Here is a 20887-nt window from a genome sequence, read left to right on the forward strand (position 1 = left end):
ACCTTCGTCTTCCCCCCATACTGTATAGCGTCTTGTAAATGACTACAATTTGTCTGAATTTTCTGAACAAAAAAAGAGACACAGGAGAAGCACGGTAAATTCATGGTTGAGATATCATGTGATGCAAACTTAGAAACCTGGGAGATGTGAAGAGTGGCTGCCTCGTCACTGGGGTCCTGCTCACCTTCCTGTCTTTCCTTTCCCCTCCTCTTCCTTACCCAGGGTAATCTACTGAACGTTTACTATACACCAGACATTTGTATTTATAGCTAAAATTCGTGGCTTGCAGTCTTATCACAAGAGAGACAAACGGCTAGCTGTTGGTAAGTTTGAGATGGTTATATTCTTAGAAGTGGCACTAAGAGATATCTTATAGAACCAGTGGATTTTAGCATGAGGTGTTTCTTGTTTTTAAAAGCATTGGCTACACAGCATTTTCAGTTTTGTTTCTTGCACAACGCCGTCTCTGATTATCCTGATGAGAAGTATGGTTCTTCTGAATCTTAACATTTATGGGAAAGAGCGAGGTGAGGAGACCAGGGCTTGCTTCTGCACAGTACTTTTGGTTCCATGGCATTCCAAGTCACATGGCCAACTTTTCTCAGCCTTATATGAAAACGGGGGCTACTGATGCCTTGTGCCGTCAGTTGTAAGACTTAGATGATGTGAAAGCCCAGCACAGTGCACAGTAGCTGCTCATGGCTGGATCGTGGGGTGACTACCGGTCTGTGATGACATCATCACTCTTCGCCTCTGGAGAGTTTTGGTTGACTGTAGAGTGTACATGGCGTAGATGTGTAACCACCCTTAGTTTGGCTGAGTGGGAATGGATGGATACAAAAGAGAGCCGATGAGTTCGAGAGAGTTGTTCATGGCACGAGCTGTCACATTTACAGCCCTTCTAGAAGCTCTAAAGTAAATGGAAACGCCATGCTGGACTGAGGTCCTACCCGCAGAGAATGACGGACTAAGAGACCTGCAGATTTTAGCTTTATTCCAACAGTGTTCTTTCCTTTTTGCGCCTTTTCAGAAACTTGAGAAGAAAACCAGGCCTTTATTTTGCTTTCCAGCCTGGCCCATGAGCCTTGACAGGGTTTATCGCTTTCTTTGTGAAGCTGGGGGACTCTGTTTGAAGGGGCTTCAGTGAAGAGTTGTGTGTTGTGAGTGCATGTGCCTCTGAAAGTCCCTTGATAGGCCTGTGATGGATTTTGTCTTGGGTATACGGTTGGGTATCCCTTTGAGTTGGGTTGTGGGGTAGAGACTGATCACATGACCAGGGGACAATAGTGTTTGCAGAAGGACAAACTGTGATTTTTTTTTTCTTTTTTTCAGAGCTGGGGACCGAACCCAGGGCCTTGCGCTTGCTAGGCAAGTGCTCTACCACTGAGCTAAATCCCCAACCCCCAAACTGTGATTTTTAAACTATTCATTCTATGACTTCCTTGAAGCCACAGCCGAGAAGGGCCTTTATATAGTCCAGGCGTCCCATTTCACTATGTGGTCTGGAACTTCTGCAGTAGTGCAGTGACGCTGTTTTAACACTTCACTTTTGTATTTTTGTTTTCTTATGAATCTGGAGACCAAACCCAGGTCTCCGAGTGCGCTCGACCACTCTATCAGCGATGTTCTTCTATTGTGTTTTCAAAGCCTTCTTTACTGGGTGAAAAACACCCAGTTTTCATTTGGTTGTGGTGTATTAGAACCAGGCACAAAGGTAAGTTGAAGCAGAAGTTAGGTGTTATAAACGTTATGTAAATAGCTGAACGGGGCCAGCAAGATGGCGCATGTGTGGGGCAAAGGTGATTTTTGCACAAGCCTGGTGTATTAGTTGCTTTTTATTGTGATAAAATACCCGGACCAGAAGTGACTATGGTTCCAGAGGGAGGAGGATCCACAGTGATGAGGGATGCATGGCAGCATGAGGTGGGAGCAGGAAGCTGCATTTTATCACAGGAAACTGAGAGCGTGGCAAAGTGGGGCAAGGCTATAAACTCTCTAACCCCGTGTGACCTGTTTCCTCTAGGAAGGCTCTGCCTTCTAACGTTCTAAACTCTCCCCTAACAGCAGCAAAAGCTGGGGACCAGGCGTTCAGATCCCTGAGACTGTGGAGGGCAGCCCTCATGTAAACCACCATATCTGGGCATCTGAGTTGGTCCTTGGAACCCACATAGAGATGGGAGGAGAGAACAAAAAAACAATGGTTCATTGGTTCAGATGTCCACATTCTCCAACCTGCTGCACATGCCTCCTGTGGTACATGTTTCCCACACGCACATTCTCTCTCTCTCTCTCTCTCTCTCTCTCTCTCTCTCTCTCTCTCTCTCTCTCTCTCTCTCTCTCTGATAACAAATTAAGCAGTAGCTGGACGGTGGCCGTGGCAAGCTGTGCTCTAATTTAGGGCAGATCATTTTGCCGACAGCACAGATAACTGCGCAGCCCTACTTATGACAAAGCAGTAAGGCGGTTGGAGCTCTTCTGTCCTCGGAGAGCGTGCCTCTGCTTCTTTTTACTCCTCACCAGAAACGAGCTTTAGATCGTGAAATGCCACAAGGAATGCGTCTTTGTATAAATTACTCAGGCATTGTGTTACTGCAGGCAAGGTGGGAAGAAATGCATGCTGGGAGCAAGGCTTTTGGAAATCATTTCCTCGAGGGCTTTCCCCTTCCGATCCATTTCTGACCGCCCAGTGCCCTTTGACCTCCGCTCTGGGAGCTGGGACTGTCCGAGTCTTGTCAGTCACAATTCTTCTAGTCAAGTTGTCTTTCCTGTGACCCTAGACCTTCTGGACTGTCTGTCCCCTTAACATCTTAATGTAAGACCAGCTTTGTAGCAGCGAGTCTCCTTTGTATCTGTCCTGCTTCTAAGTGAGACCACAGAGACCCTGGAGGCTCTGCTACCTGAGGTCCCCGAGGCCTTCATGAAACTGGAGGTCGATTTCAGTGTTACTGTGAGTGCCACATCTGATGTCTTCACCGAGTGAGTGAGTGGTGAGTGTAGTCCCAGGGAGTCTCAGACTGTGGAAAGAACCAGAATGGAGTACTCCCTCCTCTATCTACCGACCACGTGAGCTACTGAATGAAAGTGTTTATGGTGTGTATGCGCGTGCATGTGTTTACATGTATATATGTATGTGTATATGTATGTATTTTGTGTGTGCATTGTTGGGGAGAATACTCTGGAACTGGACCTCAGGATCCTGTGCCTTCTGCATGCTGGATAGATGGCCTGTCTTACATTTTTGGTTGTGAACCTAACCTTTAACGGCTGAGCCGTCTCTCCAGCCCAATGGCCTGTCTTAAGAAAGCAACAAACGTTGTCTGTGCACAGGGACTCTGGGCACAGCCCTCTCTTCCAGCCTCACTGCCTCTGGGACCCTTCCTTCTTTTGTGAGATCAGCTGCCTGCCCAGGCTGTGTAAGGTGCCCCAGGAGGGAAACATGCTCTTTGGAATCGGTTTGGCCCCTTTCCCCTGCTGCTGCAGTTTTAAAGCACTGACCTTTGTAGAAAAGATAGTTATTGAAATGATTCGAGTGAAATATTTTCTTCAGTCACGACGGGATGGTAAATGTTAAAGGACGAGTTATAATGCGCTATCTGGAATTTCAGTGGCGTCTTGTGTTATGTTGTGGGATAGAATATAGATGATTCATTTTCAGGGTTCACAGCCCTCTCTTCTTATTTTTCCCACACAGCCTTCCTCCTCACTCATCCCCTAAGGAAGGACAAAAGGACTGGGGGTTGGGCAGGGGCTGAAAGAAGGCACTTGTCAGAGCAAGATGTAGGGTGTCTAGAGGGGTGGGGGCTGGTGCTTTTGAGGGGCCAATTAAGAAATGATGAAAGATTTTACTTAACTAAATTTCAGTCTTATAGAAGAGCTGAAGAAATAACGCGAAGGACCCTTGACAATGGGTCTAATTGTTAGTGTCTTAGGACTCCACATACCCTTCCCAATGGGTCTAATGCTTTATCATGATTTTCTCTTGTGCTAAAACGTTTGTGGGTTAAAACCGTGAAAATATTGCCTTTGAGAATCTTATGGCATGCTGTCCACAAACAAGGGTGCCTGTTTCAGTCATGGAACAGCTGTCGTTGTCAGGAGACTAGACACAACAGCATCCAGTCCACAGACCCTGGTTACCTTAATCTTGCCTTTTGGACCAGAGTGAGATCGCCTAGGATGCTGTGTTACGTATCCATGTTTCTGAGGACTCTTCAATCCAGTGACTGGTCCTTCATGACCAATACTCTCTGGAAAAGGGCTAGGTGTGTTGTGCTTGGGGTTGGGTGTGCGTGATGGTTCCTACCTGTTCCATTTTTATGCTTTCTTCTCTAACATGGTTTTTACTTGTTGAGTGTTAATGGGAAGCCCAAGAATTGATAGTGTTTTGTGTGAGGTTTGGTTTTCCTTTGTGGAATATCTGTTAGGCAGAGAACACTTAGGGCTGTGCAGTAGTCTAGTGATCTACACTATGTAGTGGAATATCAAACCCCTCATGTGTGGTGGGTGAACCGTGGGTGAACAGTAGTCATGACCCTCCATGATTGCTATTTTCCTAGCCTAGTAGCAGGGCAGGACTCTGCAACAGCAGTGGAGGGGCTGCAGCGAGAGCAGATGTGGAATCATTGTGGAGAATGCAAGTGTGAGTGTAGCCAAGGCTAGCCCATGGAGAAAGGGAGGACAGAGTCCGCCTCGCGATGGCAGGAATTGAAAAGTTCTCAGTAATCTTCATTACAGCACAGCTTGAAACAATTATGATTAGAAGATGGATGGATTCGTAGAGAGTTTTTCATAAACCCTCTTTCTAAAAATAGGATGTGAGCCGCCGAGCCTGTCCTCAAACGTCTATTTTAAGAGAATGTGTCTATTGAATAGGGACTGTTGGCCTATTAAATGCCTTCTTGCTTCTTGAGGCTTGTGAGAAATAGTCATCTGGGTGTTACAGAAAATTAAAGCAAGCCTATCAATGAGTTTTCAAAGATTTCATTTGTAAATAGAATTCATTTTCTTAAAAGAAATAAAATAAAGACGGAGTATGTTGTAGCCCACACCTGCCATCTCTGGGTTAAAAGGCTGTGTGAAGACAATGTTCGTTCGTTCGTTCATTCATTCATTCATTCATTCATTCATTCATTCATTCATTCATTCATTCATTCATTGTCTTCAGCCTGTAAAGAGAACTATGAACCACACAGAGTTTTTGAAACATTTGTATCTCTTAATATTCAGAAATTTTTGTAATTTAAAAGCCAATTTCTAAAACCTTGTTAGATACTGGAAAGTCAGATTTATAGAAGAGTTAACAGAAGTCACTGAGGGCTGACTACTCACTGTCCTTTAACGTTGCTCTCTGGAGTCAAACTGACACAAACAGATACAATTTTCATAACTAAACTACAGACTTTTTCTGGATTTTCTCACCTCCCCTTCCAACATCATTTATTTATTACCTTGTTTTGTTGTGTTTCTTTTCTTTTCCTTCCTTCCTTCCTTCCTTCCTTCCTTCCTTCCTTCCTTCCTTCCTTCTTTCCTTCTTTTCGTTCTTTCTTTCTTTGAGACAGGGTTTATCCCTGGCTCTTCTGGAACTCACGCTATAGACCAGGGTAGCCTTGAATGCACAGAGATCAGACTGCTTTCGCCTCCCAATGCTGGGATTGAAGGCGTGTGCCACCACTGTCAGCTCCACTATCCTTTCTTATTCTGAAACTTAATCTCGGATGCTAAACAAATTCAGAAAGATTATTTTTTGAGATTGTGGATTCCATAAACTTGACACATCTGAGCATGGCCGATGTGGATGAAAGTTGGTCTCTGTTTCAGTCATTGGTACTTACGTGGTGTAAATGTGATGGAACCCGTCTGTGCCTTACATTGGTCTTGGATTCCTCGTGGTCGTTATGATTTCTGCTGTCGAAGTATGGTGCTGTCTGTCAGCCTCTGGGCAGCCTCATGTTCGGTTCCTCTTTGTTTTCTGGGTTTCCTCTCACCACTGACGTGAATTTTTCAGGCTCCTGTTGTCACATGATCTGTCAGACACTGAGAGAGGAAAATGCTGTTTTAGTGGCAGTCACACTGCATAGATAATGTTCTTAGACTGTATGTGGCCTATGGGTGGCTCACCCTTAAGGCCTATTTTTCTCATGTATAAAATGAGGAAGGGCTTTCCAGAAATGAAAGAATCAATAATGTTGCCTATTTAAAAATACTCGCACACCACCAAGAATATAATTTTGTCTTTAGTATATTGGAGAGATTCCTAAGCTGCTTAGTTTGGATTTTCTACACTATTTAAAATGATTGAGTTCTAAAGGGACTTTTGCTTATATAGGTTATCATATGTATACCTATTTTTGCTATAATAATTAAAACTGAGAGATTAAACTAGTTTAAGGTGGAGTAATGGCATGTGTATATATATGTGTGTATGTATATATATGTGTATATATACATATATACATATATAGTGTGTGTGTGTGTGTGAGATGAAGACAAGTGGGAGGATTCGAGGATTATTTTGGGGAGGAGGAGGACTTAGTAGTAGGCGGATGGGGAGGGCATTGGGGAGCATGTACAAACAACGCAATGATTTGTGTATAGGACAATGTCACAATAGAAGCCATTTCACATATGCTAGCTCAAGACCCAATTGTAACAAACCTGGCTCATTAAATAACATGCAGCTGGGCATGGTGATAGAAGTTTATCATCCCAGCACTAGGAGGATAAACCAAAAGATTCAGGAGTTCAAAGTCATCTTCTGCTACACAGCAGGGCCAGCCTGGGCTACATGAGACCTTATTTCAAATCAACAAAGTAACAACAACACAAATGGTTAGAAGACTTTTGTGTCAACGAGATTGTTTTCATAAAGTAGGTCCTTTTGCAAAGTGAGACAATGTTCGTTTTGAACTTCAGCTGATGTCTGTGCTATCTGGCTTACTAGTAGTTGGCTGGGTTACTGTTTGATGTTATCGATGTGACATCAGGAACCATGTCAGTGCTTCTAAAAGAAGCAGTGCAAAGTCATGACTGACAACTAATTACATTGTAAGACTGTTCTACTTGCTTATCTGTTTGAGACAGGGTCTCACTCTGCAGCCCAGCTGACCCCGGACTTGGAACATTCCTCCTGCCTCTGTATTCCTAGTGCTGGAGTTACTGGTGTGACCCACACAGGAGTCCTATTCTGATTTCATGGACCATGGAAGGTTCCTCATGTTCTCCATGCCTTCAGAATAGCTGGTGTCACAGAATGGGTTTACGTGTGGGGAGAACTCCTCTCCTATCCTTTCTAAGTTGCAGGAACCAAGAGCTGCTCGTCTTGCTCCTCTCTTCCAGTAAAGTAGGAATCAGATGCTCATTTTATGTGGCTTTTGCGGAGTGAAAGTGTGGGGAAACGTCTAGCATCCTTCCTTAAATACAGACAGCCGGAGTAATTTATTCTTTTTGTTCTCTTTTGTCTTGCTGTAATTTGAAGTATGAGAGAAAGGATGAGTTAGGCAGGGGAAGTATTATAAAGGGTAGAACCAGGCTGGGAGGAAAACAAATCAAGTCCATTGTCTACCCAAAGATGGCAGCCTCTGCTTCCTGCAGCCACTCAGTGTACGTCCGCTACTCCTCCTGTACGTCCGCCACTCCTCCTGTCAAGAGGAGTCTTGGTCTTTTCCCTTCTGGGTGGACCTTGGGGCTTGTTTTACTCAACAGAACACAGTTCTGGGCAGTTGTGGCCTGTGCTCTCTGAGCCCTGGCTGACCTTAGAATGAGATCTCCTGCTGGAGAGACTTGTAAGGTGCAGAGCGAGGATGAGCCATCCGTGTCCCATTCCGCCCACTTCAGGTGACTTGCGAGTGAGGTCACACCGGGTCCTTCACTACAGTGAACAAACACCAGCTGTCTTGAGCTCTGGCCAAATTTAAACCTCGAGCAAGTGATTGGTGGTGTGTGCTGCTAAGTTTTGGGGTTGGTGCAGGCCAACGAATAGCTAAGCCCTAAAGCCTGAGAAAAGTTTATCCCCACTTGACAAGCATACACAAATTGTATATGGGGAAAAACAGCTTGAAAAAAAACCCCAAATTTTTCCACGATGAAGGGTTTGTTGTTGTTGTTGTTGTTGTTGTTGTTGTTTTTAAGTAAATGGATGTGAGGATGGTGCTTAGTTAAAGCCATCAAGAGCTGCTGCTGGTCTTGCTTCCCTGAGCAGAGGCCCACTGGTGCCTGAGAGGTCCTTTCTCTAAGTTCCTATGTATCGTACCCTCCTGGGCTATGCTAAAATACTTACTATGATTTATGTTTTCCAAGAGGACTGGACATCCTTTTGCTCAAAATACTGAATAAAGACAGAGTAGGTTTTGCAGGCGTAGCGGGGAAGGCTAGGCCCGTTCCCCATTGCGAAGGAGTAAGCTGTCTTGTTGATCGCAGTAGTTATCATTCTGTGTGGCTGGCCAAAACCTGCCTTTCTGGTTTGTGATGTTGCACGATTCGGCAAAGCTGTTATTACTCATTGGAGGGATCTTTTGTTCTGCCTGAAAGGCTCGCTGGTGGTATATTCAAATCACCTTGTCCTCCTTGGGAGTTGTCCCCTAAGACTACCTCTGAGTGGGTAGAAACTGTTGTTTCCGGAAAGTCGTTGACATGAAAACAGCCCATCTCCATTTGTGCGCTGTGTGGCACACAATTCACCATCCAGAAATGCCACAGGCACCGCTCTCGTTTTAAAGGCAAACGAGTGTGCTGTGACATTTAAGTCTTTTCTGGCTGACTGAAGGGGTGACGCTTTCCTTACTTGCTTAACTGTCTTATGCCTAGTCTTTCCTGTTTTCTTAATGTTGGAACATCAAATTCCTGTCAGATGTACTTCATTGCATGGGAAGATTATCATCTCTGCATAGTATGTATTAATTTTAGGCCCCTCTACTCTTTACTATCCTGAGTTTCAAACATAGGATACCGATTGCTTACTGCACTTTTAGAATAGGTTGAGTCTCTTGGCATTATATATCACCCAAGCAAAGGGGGAAAGTTTTAATTAAAAGTGAACTGAATTGATTTTCCTCATCTGAGGTAGCAGGGCGATGGCCCATTTCCTTTTTATCATCTTAAGTCTGATTGACTTAGGAAGAAAGGAAGCTTCGTAAGACATGCGAGAAGTATGACGTTTTCATTGTATTCCTGTTCTTCAAGTGTTCATTAGCTTGTAGTGAACGTTTAAGCTATCTTACAGGTGTAAATTATTAAATTCACAGGAGTATAGGCGCTAACACCTCCTCTCAAGCCATCTGGACTTTATTGCTTCTCAGCTTCTTGGATAAGGTCAAGTGCAGAATGTTTACGTGTTAGCAGAATTGAGAAGTAACAGATGACCTTAATAAAGGTCAAATAGATTAAGAGACAGGCAAAACCAGGAGACTTTGTAGGTCCACGGGATAGGGTTGTAACAAAGCTGAGATCTTAAAGTGTAAGGGACAGAAGCATCCTCAGGGTGAAGGGAACATGTCCTTGACTGGACCAGACCACATGGGGATCCTCCTCCACGTGGGAAGAATTCTTTTCCTGATATTTGAATTCTTATTCAGTACCGTCTCTACGGTCTCACTAATGGAAGTTGATTATTAGAGACAAAATTTTGTTTATCTATTTAGAAACTTCTTAGGCGTGTTGCTAAGTGCTGTGGTTGTAATTATATCTTCCGTGGCTTCTGGATTTCTCTTTAAAACGGACAGGAAAATGGCAGTGATCCTGACGGCACTCACATGCCTGTCCTCCACTATGGCCGGGAGAAGTGAAGAATCACGCGCTTCTTAAATTTCAAACGACAGCACCAGTTTGATTTGGCGTAGAAGGGCTTGCCTGGAGGCTTGCCGGAACTCAGCGCCCACAGTGATGGCTAATGAGGATTTTATCTGACTGCTGGAAGGGCTCAAAAAGAATTCCGATCAAGAAGTCCTGAAGTAACTTTAAAGGAGAGTAAAGCGTCAGTTCCTATGTCCTCATCTTGTCCGTGCCCATTTCTTTACTTAACACCCATGGCAGCAGATGCCAAACGCACCACAGGGCAGCCTCGGTGAGCAGAGCAAAGCGATGCCTGGCCTGTGCTGCCGCGCCTCGGGTTTTAAAGATCTTTTACACAAGTAATGTGCGAAAATCAGGTCTCTCCTTCTCTTCCTTCAGAGGCCACTTTGAGAAGATTTTCTTTTTAGTCATGCATGTCTCTAGTGTCTCAGGTGGGGCTTCCTTCCCCACAGATCTGTGTACCCTGGCCTCTTCCTCCCCTCTGCGGCCTTTTAGTTCACCCTTCTTCATCTTCCAGAGAGTGATGGTGTGGGGCTGGGGGGTAAGCTCGGGTTTGAGCCACAGTACCGCATAGAGCATCCCGAATGTGGTAGCCTGTCATCCCAGCCGTCGGTAGATGGGGGAGCGGGGGGTTAGAATTTTTATTAATTAATTTATTTAATCACTTTACATCCAATCGCAGTGCCCCCATGCCACCCCATCCCATCCTCACACCCCGGGGGTCAGATTTTTTAAGTCATTTTAAATCAACATATCAAGTTCAAGGCTGGCCTGGGCTGTGAGAGACTGAGGAAGATAGACTTGTGGGAACGGACAGCAAGAAGAGGGTCCTAAGCAGACTTGCTATCCCTGAGCTGTAGCCCCAGCCCTGTGTTTTCATTTCCTTACTGGAGATGGTTTCTTTGGACCACAAAGGAAAGGAGGATGGAGCCGTGGTTTTATTGCTGTTTTGGCCGTGTCCCTAGGGCACGTGTACACTCACCCTTTCTGCATAGAATACTGCAGAGGGAGTCATGTTCTTCCTCAGATCAGAACGGGATTCACTGCCTAACACTGGACGCTCTCCTTGTGGGTTCTCTTTGGAGGATAACACAATGAGTTGAAGGAAAAGAATCCTAAACGTTTTCAGAACCAGAGCCTCCGTAAGTGCAAAGCTGTCACAGAGTCGACACTCCATATAGTTGGGCAATGAGTTTAAAAGATGGCGTCATTCTCTCATGCAGGAGATTTTAATAATTTCCACATTGAGGCGGCTCCCTCACTGCCTTTGCTTTTCCTGAGGCAGGGTCTCATTTTGTCCCCCAGGCTGCCTTCGAACCCATGGCAGTCTGCCTGCCTCAGCCTCCTGAGGGAGGGCTGTGACTGCAGGCATGAGTTACCACCTCAAGCTCTGAGGCGGTTTTCCAAGCTTGCTTTTGCACACGCCCTTCATGACTGAACGTGTTAGGTCATGTTACGCTCTGTAAGTAGATTGTATGTATGAAAAGTGCCTAGCATTTCTAGAGGGTGTGGGAATACTGAAGTAATTTTCATAGGAAAAATCTTGACACGTGTGTGTGTGTGTGTGTGTGTGTGTGTGTGTGTGTGTGTGTGTGTGAAGTCTCCAGTGTTTCCTGCAAACTCCTTTCCTTTTCTTTTAATGAATCGCCCTCTCATTGGCGTGTTTGGGGAGAGACTACTTGGAGCTTGGAGCTGTGCCTGGTTTCCTTATTCATCCTGTGTTCTATGCCTGAACATAAGAGACCGAAGGAGCGAAGAGAAAAGGACGGAAGATTAGTTTTACATTCGCTTTGAAATATCAGAGAAGATGTTTGGCCATACTCCATATCCCTGAGAAGGTAAAGGGATATGGTCTCACTTGGCCAGGACTATTTGTTTGTAGGTGAATATCATTGCCCAAATCATAGGAAGGAGGTGGTGATGGACGGAGGAGTCCACGCTTAGTTGCTGTGGGTGTCTGCATGAGGCCAGGGTCTCCCATCAGCTGATGTCGTGGGGCCTATGAGATAAATAGTATTTTCCCAACTAATTCTTTTCACAGTGATGTAAGCCAGAATGAGCTTTAAAAACCCTCCTGGAACACTAAACACAGGAACGCTTAACATTAGTACAATAGTTTGTGTTTATGATGAGCCCTTTTATACTCTCACTCGGGGTTTACTTGGAACACTGTCCCGTCTCTTGGGCCAAGCTTTACTGCTTCTACAGGACAAGGGAAGGGCAGGTACTTGGCCACCCCTGAGAACTCAGGAGTAATGGAAACCTGGCTTAGGAGTCGGCCATTGCTTCTTGTTGCAGTTGGGCCCACAACTAGATGCCTCTACTACTGGACACCCCTGACTGAGCGATTCTAAGTCCTTGCAGTGTCACCTCATCACAGTCGAAGTCTTGGGCCGAAAGCCACGTCATGCATCGATGCCTGGGTTTAAATCACTGGTGTGTGTGTGTGTGTGTGTGTGTGTGTGTGTGTGTGTGTGTGTGTGTGTGTGTGTGTGTCTGTGTGTGTGTCTGTCTGTGTGTCTGTGTGTGTCTGTTTGTCTCTGTGTGTCTGTGTGTGTCTGTTTGTCTCTGTGTGTCTGTGTGTGTCTGTTTGTCTCTGTGTGTCTGTGTGTGTCTGTTGTCTCTGTGTGTGTCTGTGGGAGAGTCTGGTTCCAGCCTTCACAGCCATACACAGTGGAAAATTCTCTCCAGATAGGGAGGGTGGGTGTTCAGATTATATACTCAGTACAGAAAACTAAAATGGGAAAGTCTTTATTTTGAACATGTAGTTCATAGATGAAAGGACAAAAATTACTTAGTCACCTTAGATTTCTAAGGGAAAAATGGTAGATTTATCATTTCTTGGTTAAAAATCAAATCAAAACAAAAAGCCTGAGAAAGCAAGCAAGAGAGACCTCCTGTTCAGAAGAGGGTAGATTTCAAGGTTGTGTCACGTCCGTCATTTTTAGTGAGTGTTCAGTGAACCGGGAAGAGAAGGATGCCGTGTTCTCACAGCAGCCAGTGACCGCGGTCCTCGTCAGCGCAGGAAGAGAAGTGAGGGGTCAGTGGTGGTTCGTAAAGGAAGAACCAGAATTCTTTTTTTTAATTGAGAGAGTTTCAGTAGGAAATCGTGGCTGGCCTGACACTCTCTTATATAGACTAAACTGTTCTCAGACTTAGAGACTTTCCTATCTCTGCCTGGAAATAAGGGCATGAATCCATCACGCCTGTCCAAGAACCAGAATGTAGAAATATGATTGTCTCACAAGACAACATACACGTAATTGTTTAGTCAGCGTTGACAAGATGGCTGGGGATAAAACCGGTGTCCACATATGAGTTGCTCTTCAGTAATTTAACCAAACTGTAGCCAGTCAGGGAGTATACCAGCAATAGAATTATAAACTACCTAAGAACGAGGCTGTGTGAACTTTCCGTTTCAGCAGAGCAAAATGCTACATGTACAGTAGCTTGAATGAATCCCACCACCCCAATGCCTCCCAGAGCTGAAGGTCAGGGTCCGGGATCACCTAACACAACGATTCTCAACCTGTGGGTCATGACCCCCTTGGGTGTTGGATGACTTTTTCATGGTCATATCCTGCATGTCAGATATTTACAATGTGATTCATAAGAGTAGCAAAATTACAGTTATTAAGTAGCAACAAAGATAATATTATGGTCGGGAGGTCACTGCAACCTGAGGAGCTGTATGAAAGGGTGGTGCATTAGGAAGGTCGAGAACCGCTCTTCTGACCAGGATTTTTTGTCTTCTGATCTCTTATCTAAAGGCTCTGAGTGAGAGAATCTGTTCCCAGTTTAATTCCGGCTGTTGTCAGAAGCCCAGTTTTGTGCGTGTGGGGTAGCTCTTTCCTTGTTGGCTGTCAGCTGGATTCTGGCTCTTCTGAATCTCACCGGGAAAGGCATGCATGAGACAACTGGCTACAACGCATCTGCAGTCGGTGTGCGTGTCAGTTTTCTGTCAGCTTGACACAAGCCGGGGTCCTCTGGGAAGAGGGTACCTCAACTGAGGAGCTGCCTCCATCAGATTAGCCCGCTGCCTCCATCAGATTAGCCCATTGCAGGTCTGTGGAGGCAGGTTCTCGGTTGATGATTGATGGGAGAGGGCCCAGCTCACTGTGGGTGGTGCCATCCCTGGGCAGGGGTCCTGGGGTGTGTAAGAGAGCACCAAGGACCAGCTAGCAGTGTTCCTCTGCTTCAGCTCCTGCCTCCCGGTTCATGCCCTGCTTGAGTGCCTGCCTTGGTTTCCCTTAGTGATGGAGAGTGGTCAGGTCATGCAAGCCCGTGAAAGCCTCTCCTAAGGTGCTTCGGTCAGTGTCTAGCCACAGAAATAGAAAGCAGACGGAGACAGGAAACAGAGGGGCAGGGTAGTACTCAGTACACTTCCTCTCCCTTACCCAGTGGGAGGCCCACGTCATGAGTGCGTGAGTTCCTCCTTCAGTTTAACCTGTCTGTCCACGCTCTCGCAGACATGCCCAGGCATCATTGCCATGGCCATTTTAAATCCAGTCACCACAGAGCATCTCAGGCAGTCTCCTCTGTCTTTCGGGTGACAAGGACACGTGGGCTCCTCAAGCCTGTGCCTTCCCTTTCTTCTATAGAAACTGCTTTGCATGTTGGGCACCAATCACCACAGTCATTTCTTTGTTTCATGGTCACTGTACCACCTGACACACTGGTGGGGGTGACATCACGTTTAGAGGTTTCAGAGATAAAGGCAGGACATGTTTGCTTGAGGAGAGGCTTCTATAAATTTTGCTTGCCACAAAACCTAGGTAAAAATTTATGATGTACATACGTGTGTGTGTGTGTGTGTGTGTGTGTGTGTAACTGCTTTGAGGCATATCCTATCCTAGCTAGGGTTACTGTTGCTATGATGAGACACCACGACCAAAAACAAATTGGAGAGGAAAGGGTTCATTTGTCTTGTGTTTTGACCTCCACCCTTGAAGGAAGACAGGACAGGAACTCAAATAGATCAGGAACCTGAAGGCAGGAACTTATGCAGAGGCCATGGAGGGAGGGGTGTTGCTTTTTGTCTTGCCTGACCTGGCTTTCTCAGTTTGCTCCTTTATAGAAACCAGGGCAACTGGCCCAGGGATGGCACCATCCACCATGGGCTGGGCCTTCTCCCATCAATCTCTATTAAAACAAATATCTTCTAGGGTCTCCTGGCCTTCCTCTTCTTAGATGACGCTAGCTTGTGTCAAGTCGACATAAGAACTAGCCAGCACAATGCATGTGAAAGAAAACCATCTTGATTTTACCTAGTAAACTGTGTCACCTCCACCCGGATAGTCCCCTGGCCTGTCAATTTAATCACAAATTCCTAACATTATTGATTTCTTTGGTGTTTTGAGACAATGCCTCTTTACATAGCCCCGGCTGGCCTGGAACTTGCTTTGTAGATCAGACTGGCCTTGAACTCATAAAGATCTGTCTGTCTCTACCTACTTAGTGCTGGGAATGAAGGGTATGCCACTGTGCCCAGCCCCAGAATTAAGTTTTAAACTAAGTTTGCAAGATGATTCTAAACTTCTCATCAAGAAAAATATCTAAGACCTGTTAAACACAATTTTGAAGGATATTTTGGATATCAAGCAAGATATATTAAATTCCTTAAGATACTGGAACTATTGTTCCTTGAGTATCTGTGGACTTTAGGAGATGATGAAGGTATTTCAAACCCTAAAAGGAATCGTGACTTTTGAGTAAACAATAGTACAGTTTTTGTCCATTTGGAAACAAAGTTAGGCCCTATTCCAAGCACAAAAAATAATTTCCAGATGGAGTGAAGAGTTAATACACTAAATACAACTGTGTATGTATTTAAAGTACCAAAGGGTTGGCTCATACACTGGTTAAAGACTACCTAGCCCCCATGCTAGGAAATGCACTTGTCTGGTAAGTACATGAAAGAGGGCTTATTTTTAATGGAGTCAAGGAAATATCAACAAAAACAGTTCCCCTTTGCCGTATCCAGCTGCCCCTCCTGCAGTCCAGCTCAAGCGTTGGCCAGGATGAGGGAACATGCACTTTCACGGAACGGTCGGTCGTCGTGGCAGTACCAACTCCAGCTTTAAGTGTGATACTCTTCCATTGAGTGATTTCATTTCCAGATGTGCGTTGCAAAGAAACACACGGGGCCGTGGGCACCAAGAGACGTTTGCTGGACGTGCCACTGTTCCAGCAGGAGCTGCTCAGTAGTAAGGCCAGGGAGAGTTAGATGGCTTCAGGCAAACAGCTTAGTGAAACCTGAAGGGGAGGGGGAGCAATTCAGTTAACTAGTGCACTATTATAGAATTAATTATTAATTAGATCCCAATGCGGGCTTCACCTCAATGGTTTATGTTCCCAAAAGACAGACAGACAGACAGACAGACAGACACACACACACACACACACACACACACACACACACACACACACCACAGCCTTTATGTTTTAATTTGCCTTAAACAGCACTATAGCGGGGCCACTGCCTAACCTCCACTGCTGCTAGAATCCGTCTCCCGCGGGTAATTCCGTGTTAGTACTTACTAGATTCTACGTTCTGTCTTGGCTGCTGCAGACCCAGTTGGGCTGCCCTCTGGGCTGTGCTCTCCTGACTCCTTCAGGTGGCCCTGCCTCTCCGTCCTGCACTCTTCTCAGGCCTGGTGTTTCTCCTCCTTCCTCTCTGCTCCAAGCCCAGGAAATCCTACTATCCCGCCTCTGACCTCACCAGCTATTGGCTGTTGGCATCTTTATTTACCAATCAGAACCAACGGGGGCAGGTTCCCAAGAGCAACATGTAGACACAGTGGTGCAAGCAGTTTTTTGGGGAACATAATCATCGTTTGTAATACAAGCAGCTCCAGACTCTCTTTTCCAAGTGTGTAATTTTGTTCATATCATAATCTATTTTCTAAAAGCCCTATGGTATCTATAGTTTACTTGATACAATTGAGCGCCTAGTGGTCATTGTCTGAGAGAAGCTACAATTGAACAAAAGCCCTAGGATATACTGAGTGAACTCGGGATTTCTTTCACTGCCTAATCATTACCTGCCCATGATAGGGCCACAGGAAGGGAAGCTCTGACTCTGAGCTGGTGCTAACCAGATAGACAGACCATTGTTAATACTAGCCTGGATTACTGCCTGCTGACTACACGTTTCTTGTATATATAATTTTTTTTTAATATATAACATAGTAAGAAGCCTTAATCCAGCCTGAATGCTTATGCTATACCTGTGTCTTGGGAGCGAGAGAAGACAGTAGCATATTCATATACGTGTCAGTGCTTAAAATACAAGCCAGAGAAATATTTTCTGTCTGCCTGTGCTCATGTGTAAGAGATCAAGTCAAATATCCTGATGAGGGTTATTTAGCAGGTTTAATCTAGGGATTTATGATTTGGAGGTTAAAAATATAAAAGCTTTGGCTATTTAGTTTTATAGGTTTCCTATTCTATATACTTAGGAGAGTAGTGGTGTGTGTAGGAATCACTTTTTTCTTTTTTAAAACTTTTTATTGATTCTTCGTGGTTTTTCACATCATGTGCCCCAATCCCACTCATCTCTCTGTTCCTCCATATGTGTCCTTTGCCCTTGCAACCTCCCCACCAAAGAAAAAAATAAGTAAGTAAATAAATAAAACAAAAAATAACATGAAATAAATCTTGCTGCGGAGGCTGGGGTGTGTCATGGTGTGTCCCACCCTTTTGGGCACACATCTTTACTTGCAAATGTTCATTACAATGAACATCGATATGGCCAGAGGTCTCTGGCTTCTGCTAAACTATCAACCCTGGGTTTTCACACTGGGACCTCTCTTGAATATCCTGTTGTTGTCCAGAGTCATAGAAATCTTGCAGCTTTGGATCTGTGGGATCCTTTTATGCACTCCAGCAGTATATAGATGGGGTAGATGTTGGGGTGGACCAACTCAAAGCCCTGGAACTGAGCCTGGGTGGTGGCTGTGTTGTTTAGCCCAACAGCTTTCCAGTACACAGGCCACTGGGGGCTGGCTCTCCTGCTTTGCGCAGGTGAGGGGCAGGGCCAGTTCTCTTGCTGTGCCCAGGTGAGAGGAAGGGCCAGCTATCCTGCGTTTTGCCCAGGTGAGGGGCAGGGCCACCTCTCCTGCTTATAACAGCTGGCAAGAGGCAGACTGGCTGTCCTGTGCTCACACCATCAGGGTTAGTATCCATGCCACAAGGACAGCTCTCCAGCACTGCCGTGGCTAGGCACTGGGAGAGCTCTGCCACTGTGACACTCTCAGGCCAGTACTCCCATGCCCAAGCCACCAGGGCCAGCTCTGTTGCTCAGGTGAGATGCAGGACCATTCTCCTGAGTGCTGCAGCAGGTGAGAGGACCATGACATCAGGACCAGCCCTCATAAACTACCCACATGAGGGGTTCGGGCTGGCTCTCCTGCCTACTGCAGGCAGCAGCAAGGGGAGGGCATGTCTCTCCCATGCCCATACCATGGCTCTTCCATGTCTACACCTCCAGGGCCAATTGTACAGAGCGCAGGTGAGGGAGGGGGCTCTCTCAAGTGGTGCAACCAGCAAGGGAAGAGTCAGCTCTCCCACTCTCCTGCTCTGGGTGTCAGCTCTCCCGCTCTGCCCGGGCAAGGTGTGGGGCTGGATCTCTCATGCTAATACCTTCGGATAGGCTCACCCACATCCACAACACCAGGGCCTGATTTACTGTGCTGCCCAGGGGAAGTGCAGGACCCACTCTCCTGAGTGCTACAACCAGTGAGATTTAAGGCCAATTCTGCATGGCCTTCAGACACCGAGATGACTCTAGGAAGCAGCCCAGACCAGGGACATCTGGATGGCCTTTGAGGTAGCATGGACCACAGACATCGACCCTGACCCCTGATACTGCAGGGCCTCAGACCCAAACGTGGCCCTCAGCAGTAGCATGGGTTGGGACTTCACCACAGCCATCTCAGGTGTCAGTGGAGGATGCTCACAACAGGCTGGTCCTTACCACCCTCATTCTCCACTTCCGCCTCTCTTCAGAGTGCACACACGGTTGACTTCTCTTTCTCTCCCATCTCTCCACCACACACTTGTTCAGCATTGGTGCCTCTGGGGTCTTTTGAACACGCACCTGCCTGTCTCTGGGTGGCTTCAGCTGGTCCACCATCACATGACGGCTGGTGTGCCGAGTGTCTTTCATGTGTTCCTGCCACCACGTGGCAGCTGGTTTGTCTCTGGGTTTCTTCCGTGTGTGCCCGCCACCATTTCAGAAGTCACTTTCCAACTGACAGAATGGTAGGAGTTTTAAGCTTCTGTAATGCTTAATAAACTATTGAATGTTCTTTATGTAGAGGGTTACCTATCTTTAAAGAGTCATTTCAGGGCTAGAAAGATGGCTCAGTGGTTAAGCGCACTGGCTGGTCTTCCAGAGCGGCCAAGTCCAATTCCCAGCATTCACATGGCGAGTTGCTCACAACCATCTAGAATTCCAGGAGATCTGATGCCTTCTCACCGGTTCCTGTTGCCACTAGGCATGCACATGGAACACAGACATACATGCAGACAAAACACCTATACATATTAAATTAAACAGTGAAGACTCACTTCATCCTGGAGATAATTTATAATCCCGTAGTAGGAGGTGTTTGCATTAATTTAATGCTTCTAAAGTTTAAGGCAATTGTCAAAGGCTGTTTCTTTAATATACTGTAATTTTAGCACATCTGTCTTTGTGACTAAGGGAAAACCCAGAGAGAGCAGTGTGGTCTAACAAGGTTGTTCCCCTGAGAGGGCAGCTCATAAGAGATGAGAATTTGATTGTGTCCCATGGAGAAAGACTCGACACCTTGTTAAAAAGCAATGTGTGGATTATTTTGCAGAAGTCAACCAAAGGTTCCGTTGTCCTTGACCATGTTTTCCGTCACGTAAACCTCGTGGAGATAGATTATTTTGGTCTGCGATACTGCGACAGAAGCCATCAGACAGTGAGTACAACGAGCTCGCCTTTTTGGTTATAAATTTCTCTCTCTCTCTCTCTCTCTCTCTCTCTCTCTCTCTCTCTCTCTCTCTCTCTCCCCTTTCTGGGTGTGATTCTAGGTGTTTGGGTTTTTGGAACTGAAAAACGACACTGGAAACTTGACCCTCACTTTTCCGTGGTAATTTCTTTGTCCTTTTTTTTGTCTCACAGAAGTCTGTAGAGATGCTGGCTTCACCACTTCTTTGCACAGAATTCCTTTTGCAGGTGGCTCATGTGGCCTCCACCGTTGCCCCCAGTTTGTAGCGAGGCTCTCTCTGTGTGTGCTGTCCCACCGACTCTCTGTGTCAGGAGGAAGGATTCTCTGGAAAGGACAGCCATGATTGTCTTTTAAGAAAGGAACTGAGGAAGGAGAATATGTGTGTGTGTCCTGCCTCCTACGGCAGCTTTGAGGGTGTCTCAGGCTGTTAAAAGGAAATGAGTATAGGTGTCCATTCTTCAGTATGGTGGAGTAGGGACAGTCTACCTTTCCTGTCCACTGGTTAACTCAGGAGACGGTCCTGTCTGCTATGAAGCTTGCCACACTGCTGACTTGGGAGGTGACAGACTTTGAAGAACAAAGGATTGTTGATTTAGTCTAAGAAAGATTTTAACCTTAGATTGATACTTTACGCAAAAGTGCTCAGGGGCTTGTCTTAGAAATGCCCGACTGGCTGTGGTGGTTGGTTATGCTTGGCCCACAGGGAGTGGTGCTGTTAGGAGGTGTGGCCTTGTTGGAAGAAGTGTGACCCTGTGGGGTGGGCTTTGAAGCTCCGCCCAGTGTGGCAGAGTCAGTCTTTTCCTGACTGCCTTTGATCAAGACGCCAAAACTCTCATCTCCTTCTCCAGCACCAGGCCTGCCTGGATGCTGCCACGCTCCCATCTTGATGATAATGGACTGAACTTGTGAGCCAGCCCCAATTTAATGTTGTCCTTATAAGAGGTGCCTGGTCGTGGTGTCTGTTCATAGCAGTAAAACCCTAAGACACCGGCCATTTATTTCTGTCCTGTGCAGCTGTATGAAATGAAGGGTTCTTCCTCTTCCTTTAGGTCTGCTGGCTTACATGACCATTTGGGGATGAACTCAGTACAGAATGTGGCCCTAGGAATTCCTTAGGG

General features: G+C 45.9%; 1 protein-coding gene across 1 annotated transcript in view; it reads left to right on the plus strand.

Annotated features, from left to right (window-relative positions):
* The window catches only part of Epb41l4a (erythrocyte membrane protein band 4.1 like 4A), a 205883-nt gene that overhangs the window by 71505 nt on the left and 113491 nt on the right, over positions 1-20887 (plus strand). The window contains exon 2 of the mRNA XM_032885655.1: positions 19635-19739. Within this exon, the coding sequence (XP_032741546.1) occupies positions 19635-19739 (105 nt within the window). The remainder of the gene's footprint in view (positions 1-19634; positions 19740-20887) is intronic.

This window comes from Rattus rattus, chromosome 15 (assembly GCF_011064425.1).
Source record: "Rattus rattus isolate New Zealand chromosome 15, Rrattus_CSIRO_v1, whole genome shotgun sequence".
NCBI lineage: Eukaryota > Metazoa > Chordata > Mammalia > Rodentia > Muridae > Rattus > Rattus rattus.